Source organism: Humulus lupulus, chromosome X (assembly GCF_963169125.1).
Source record: "Humulus lupulus chromosome X, drHumLupu1.1, whole genome shotgun sequence".
Taxonomy (NCBI): domain Eukaryota; kingdom Viridiplantae; phylum Streptophyta; class Magnoliopsida; order Rosales; family Cannabaceae; genus Humulus; species Humulus lupulus.
Genome location: NC_084802.1, coordinates 42,880,837 through 42,887,864, shown reverse-complemented (window position 1 = coordinate 42,887,864; position 7,028 = coordinate 42,880,837). Strand labels below are relative to the sequence as shown.

General features: G+C 31.2%; 1 protein-coding gene across 1 annotated transcript; it reads right to left on the bottom strand.

Moving 5' to 3' along the window:
• Positions 1-2,755: 2,755 nt before the first annotated feature.
• On the bottom strand, positions 2,756-5,967 carry LOC133803786 (auxin transporter-like protein 3). Its single transcript, XM_062241904.1, has 8 exons — positions 5,735-5,967; positions 5,406-5,591; positions 4,853-4,965; positions 4,558-4,741; positions 4,345-4,442; positions 4,026-4,233; positions 3,641-3,898; positions 2,756-3,337 (listed from the first exon to the last, which is right to left on the bottom strand). The coding sequence occupies exons 1-8, from the start codon at positions 5,900-5,902 to the stop codon at positions 3,143-3,145; spliced, it is 1,410 nt and encodes a 469-aa protein (XP_062097888.1). The 5' UTR covers positions 5,903-5,967; the 3' UTR covers positions 2,756-3,142.
• Between the last annotated feature and the right edge of the window lie 1,061 nt (positions 5,968-7,028).

Here is a 7,028-nt window from a genome sequence, read left to right as displayed (position 1 = left end):
ATTAAATAATTTAAAAATAAATAGAATTTGTAGATAAATAATTTAAAAATAAGTTTGATAGTTAAAAAAATAACTAATTATGAAATAATTACCAATAATTAATTTTATAAGACATCATAAAACAGCTAGTGTTAAAAAATATTTCATTTTTTGTTGTTTTTCTTTGGTGATAAAATTTGATCACCGAAGATAGGATAGAAGTTTTTTATATTATCACCTAGTGATAATTTTTTCACCAAAGTTGTTTTAGTTAGTTTAATTTTGTTGATAAAAAATATATTTATATTTGAAATGTTTGAAATATTAGAATTATTAGTGTTAATATGTGTTTAGGTTTAGGTAATATTAGTGTTATTAATATTTATTTAGAAAAAAATAAATTGTGAATGTTTATTAATATGTGTTTAGAAAAATGTATTGTGAATGTGTGTAGAAAATAATGTGTGTTGATTGTTTTTAATATATTTGTAGAAAAATATATTGTGAATATGTGTAGAAAAGTGTATAATATATTGTCAATGTTCTGGGAATTTTTTGAATGTCAATTGCAGACTTTTAAATTTTTGGAATAGCTTATAATATAGTCGTTATGCTGCTGAAATTTTGAGATGAGAAATGAGATATTGAAAGAAAATATTGAGAGATTGGGAAATATTTAGAGAGATTGAGGGGGGGAATGGAGAGGAGGCAACTGTAAGAGTATGGGGCTGTCTAGAGGGGAGAGGAAAATAAGATGTAGGTTTAGGTTAAATAAAAATATTAAGTCTCCCCACTTTTATCAGGGGCGACATTGTATTAAATGATATGCACTCATTTAAATAAAACGTTATTTGTTTCCCATTTGTACAAACGTTTGTTTCCTATGATTTTGCAAAGCTACTTTTTTCCTTGTAATGTCTAAGGTTGACTTTAGTTATAATATCATAACTACTACATACTGATTTGTATGGTATTTGAGAATGAAAATATAGTCATAATTTAAAATAATTAATAATATAACACAGGAAACGTAGAATATGATACGAGATAAACTACATATCATATTCATTTTTATTTAATAATATTACATTATAGGACTAATCTTACTACAATTAACATTACACATAACTATTATTAGAGTAGAAACTAACATGCATTACAGGTTCAAATACTACTACCAAAAAGTATTGGGCCAAAGGCGTGGACATGAGCGAGGAGCGGGCCGCAAATTGAAGAGGTCGAGGTCCGTGGCCGATTCCACCGTCGTCCCAGCCGTTGTATCCCTACATGTATAGAGCTGGATCATCCACATTACCTCCCCAATATCCTTGACCGATGACGCCACCGCAACAATCACAACTGCAACAAGAAGGCAATAGGGAGGACGAGTCAGCTGATTTAGGAGATTAGGTTTATTTTATTATTAATTATTTTTAAATTATATGAACAATATAAATATTTGTTATCTTAATGTACTAAGAATATGAATAATTGTTTTCTTAATAAACTAATTTGAATATTTAATATAATATTTTTATTTTTAATATTTTTTTCAATTATTTAAATTTAAATTAATAATTTAGATTAATAATTAATTAAAATTTTATTTTATTATTTAATTTTATTATATTTTATAAATAAAATATTTTTAGGGGTGACTATCAAAGGCGACTAGTGACATATCAGGGGCGACATATCGACTAATATTTATGCCACGTGTAAATATTTGGGGCGACATCTCATGGTATTAGGGGCGACATATCGACAAAAGTAATGGAAAATGTTCAAATTTTTTTGGCGACATTCCAACTTTTAGGGGCGACCAATTGAGTCGTCCCTAATGTACCCTTTTAGGCGCATTTTATCAGGGGCGACAAATCAGGCGACATATCGCCCCTAATACATATCAGGGGCTTCTTTTAGGGTTATTAGGGCGACGCAACCCATTTTTGTTGTAGTGGCGCCTCTAATAGTGTCGCCCCTAAAATTGATTTTTGTTGTGGTGAGTAACGTAACAATTCTTGTTAACTAATCAAACACATTTATTTAAACTGAGACTCAATGCTTTAAAAAAAGAAATATCATGTTATTGTGTATAATATTTGAGTGCATATTGTAAGAAAGTTATTGGGTAAGCTAGAGAACATCTACTCCAATTGTCAAACGGGGTCGATCAAGTCCATATACATTACATTGATTTGAATAGCAGAACTCAAAGCGGTTTTAAAGATTGAGGATGTAGTTGATGTGTTTTCACCGAATCTTGGGCTTACAGTTTTCATGTTTAAATATAACTAAAAAAACCAATGATATATAAATATTAGCATTTATAAAGTATAACTGGCACGTTTATTGCTGATTGTGGAACATTTTAAATTTATGCAACAAATCAAATCATACTTTTCTAAACGGTTAATATGAATTTGGGCGACAATATATATAAAATTAATTCGTGATTGTGGAGTGGCAGTTTTTATGGTTAAGCAGCTATTATTTGTCTGGCCACTTTAATTAATTAATTAGGGGTGATGAGCAAAAACTAATTTGCACGTCTAATAATTAGAGGGTTGTTATTTGGTATCTTAAAGTGTCCAACAGTACATAAAGTGATAATCTATGGTTAGTTAGCTATACTTTATAATACTTATTAAATTCAAATGTGTGTGATCCGACATTAGTATATGTTTGCCTTTTTGTAGTCTTGTAGTGTTAGTATTTCTCTAATAATTAATCCCCACCCTATAAAAATGAATAATAAAGATGCACACATTATATATAGTAGCTTGGTAACTTTAATAAACTAGTTTCCCATAAAGAAACCAAGGGAGTTACATATATATATAGCTTCACGAAAAAGAAATTAAATTACATACAACTCCCTTTGTAATAGTAAGAGGGAAAAAAAATTAACACACAAAGTACTACTGTGGAGATGATCTGTATAAAAGGCTGGCCATATGGTAATTGCCATCATACCTTTCATGCTGAAAACAATCAACAATAGATCTTACAAGGAAAAAAAAAACTCAAAAAAGGAAAAAGGGTACAAATGAGAAACTCTTTACACACTTGCATATATGTGTATCATTAATTAATTTGCGTAAATTAAGTTGTTTAATATATATTAGCAAAAAAAAAGGGGATCTACGTACGTACGAAATACTCAAGCCTTATGAGGTGGGCATTGATAGCACTTTGTAAACAAACCAAATGTATTAACTTGTTGAACAAAGTTGAGTGTGCTTGCCCACCCTCCGAACCCAAATCCCACTACCAAAACCCACACTACTACAAACATGTTCACTGAGTATAACCCTGTCCATCCTCCTAGGAATGATGGTGGTCTCTCAACAGCATTCTGCAATAAAAAAAATTATACTTGATGAGTGTTGTTACCGTGTACAACATTATCGGTATGGTGAGACCTTATACTAAATTACAGTAATCAACATAAACATAAAGCAGTGTTGGACATTATGGGTAGTCCATATCATTTCTCTCAAATTAGTATTTATACGGTAATATATTATAACTCAATTGGTGACAATAAAAATTGGTAAATATCAATAATCCCATATGTATATATGTGTTATATATAAAGATTGAATAATTAATATTATTGTATAAAAAGATATATATATATATATATTTATATATGCACCTCACGAGAAGCAGGAGAGGAAAAGGTGACCATGTGAGCTAAGGCAGGAATAATATAGACGGTGAAGCTGACGAGAAGGGAGCCAACGGTTGAGTTGATGGGCCCAAAGAATGGGAATATGATGGCCAAGAACCATATGGGGATCACCACAGGGAGTCTAGTTAGGGCCCTTTTCAACACACTCTTTGTGTCATGCACTCCAATAAACTTTTCCCACACGAAGTACAATGGTGTGCAAGCAAACCCAAATGTTATAAACTGCAAATTAATTAGTGAACATCTCCATTTGTTAATTCTTATATGAAAACTAATATGTATAATTGTTTTAAATTAATAGTATAAAATAAGAAGAATATATATATATATATATAATTGGGTGATCGACCTGATGAATGAGCATGAGTACGATGGCTGTGTCTCTAAAACCAGATCTTGGAAGCAAAGAAAAAGCATTGGCATGTGTCAGAAGATGGTCTCCAAAAGCCCAATAAACAGCAGAAGCCGATGGTAAAGTTAGGGTGAGCACATAGATTGTAGCAACCAAGTAGATTAACTTGAACTTTTGTGGCTTCCACATAGCATGCATAATCTCCCTGGCATAATTAAGTTAATATTATATATACAGTAATCATCAGCATTAAGAAACTGATCCATTAATTATTTTCATTATTAATTCTTAATTTGACTAGTAATGAAATTCTTACACTGTAACAGCGTGTCCACCAAAAGTGTAGAGAATGTTGGTAGCCCCAGTAAAGTAAAGAACCAATTTTGTTGGGCCAGAGTGCTTCACTCCCTCAACCTTCAATCGTATCCCAAAAAAAATTAATATTTTGATTTATAAACATTAATTAAATAAATTTATATACATATATATATAAATAAAAAAAGATTTATATATATATAGTATAGTCTACCTGTCCATGGATAAGAGAAGCAATTGTGAGATACCATGCTGTGTAAGTTGTCATAATAAGACCCAAAAACGACCAGATTCTATAATTATGAAAGGAAGGAATGAAGACAGTGGTTGCACAGCAGGCTCCAAATATATACGTCCAAGTTCTCTTGTCTAAATTGTCGTTTATGTAGTAGATGTTACTGAAACACATTTATTGCACCAACTATATTTATTAATATTATAAATTCATTTTTTTTTATACATAAATTAAAATAATACCCAATAACACACATATATATATATAAATTTACCTTGCACAGGCAATTAACTGAATAACAGATCCAAACAGAAGAAATGTGCAGTTGAAAAAGAGGCCGATATTCCTCCAGTGTTTTCCCAGGAGCCCATCTAGTACTTCAAACCACTATAAAACGACACACTTAATTAGTCAAGAGAGCTTTTTAAGCCGTACGTTTGAATTGATCTGATCCAAAAGAAAAACCTTGTTTTTTTTTTCTTCTCTAATTATATATATATAACGTACTGCCAACTCATTATTAATTCGTCCGTTCGAAACTCGTTTCGTGTAAAATATATATAATTAAAACAAATCACTACTCCTAACCAATTTCTTTTAACAGCAATCGGATAAACGACAACTAGTTAGATTATGGTCGAGATGCAAAATATTATAATTATACTTTTATTAAATGAAGTGAGAGTAGTCATGTAAATTTGAAAGTTAAATATTATTTCTGAAAAAAAATTTAGTCAGAAACTCTTAACCTTTTTTTTTTTTGTAGCAAAAACCTATAGGAGAAAAATCGAAAGAATAATTAATATATAATATGTATATATATGTACCTGAATGACATGATTTCTGAAATCGACTTTCTCCCTCTCCTTTCGAGTTCTGTACTCAACATAGAGTACACTAATAAGATAAGCAGTCCAACTCCCCATTAACCCATAAAACAGCTGAAATAGTATTCCAGACAACATCCCCAGCTGGGAGAAAGAGTACGGCAGTGTCAAAAGCACTTGAGCAACCTACATTAATTAATTATGCCATATGTTAAGTAATAACATTTTCTAGTTTATAGAAATATATATATATATAGTTTTGCATGACAAAATATATATATATATATATATCTCATAAAATAAAATGTAACGAATTTTTTTATAAGTGCCTGGTTAGAAGCGCAGCTAAACCAAGCATCATAGACTGAGCCACCATGCCAGAAAATCTTGGATAGTTTGCCCATTTGATTTGTTGACTTGGCACCATCAACACCCTCTTCTCTCTCCATTTCGACATAGTTTCCGGCTATAACAGTCTCGACTTTTTCGGACGCCATTGTTATGAATTGAAAAGCTGAGAGAATGAGTGAGTGATTATTTTTGATGAGGAGAGGAAATGGGAGAGTTTATGGCTCTATAAATAGATAAATGATAGACCAAAACTTTTTTCTATCTTTTTTACCTTAGGATGACTTTTTATTTATCAACTCTTTATTATAATAAAGATTTCTCCTTTATAAAATATATATATTTAATTTATATATCCATTTGTGAAATGTCTCATAAGCCAATAATTGAGTCACCCTAGTGGGAACCTAAAGCTAGGTCACCCGGCCGTATGACTGTGATTCAATATCATCAGTACAATTTTAACCCTATAAGATAACCATGATTTCATTAAATTGGGAAAATTGCTATGGGGACTAATTTAAAATAAAATTTGATACTAAATTGTATCAATTCGAATCAAGATCACCATAATATTTTAGGTAGGTCGAGTGTTCATATCCATTGGAGGGTGATATAATTATACGTCCCCAACGGGTAACGTTTGGCTTTGTTTAAGACCGGTCCCTCTCCCCCTCTCCCTCTCTCTCTCTTCCTTGTAAAGAGGCTGATGGGCCCAGCCTAACACGAGCGGGGTGGCCCACTATGCACCTCTTTCCAAATGAATAAAGCTGTGTATATTAAATTTATTTTTGATGACAAAATCGGAAAAGGAATATATTATAATGTCGCATATAAATATATATATTTATTTATTATAATAATAATAATAAGAAGAAGAAGAAGAAGAAGAATGGTATGGAGGAATTGGAAGAAATGGTAGAATAGGAAGGTGTGTTTGTCTGTGGGGCTAGGATTTTGGGGGAGTGTTTTGAGTATTTGTGGGGAATGGCTAAGATGGAGTGAATGATTGCTTAGAAGTGGGCTTGGTGCTAAACATGATTAGTGCCACACGTGTGACAACTGGCTTTATTTTTAATTTTTTTCATAAAGAGATCTATATTCCTCCTTTTATTGCTTCTTTTTAGTGATAGGAGGTTAATTTAATCACCTTCTTTTTTTTTTTTTGCTCTCTTAGGGGCATTGATTAGCGTCCCTAATGATCACATTAAAGTGCGACTTTCAAAAGTTTACAATTTTGAGTGGTGATAAGTTTTATTAGCATATATTTATTTA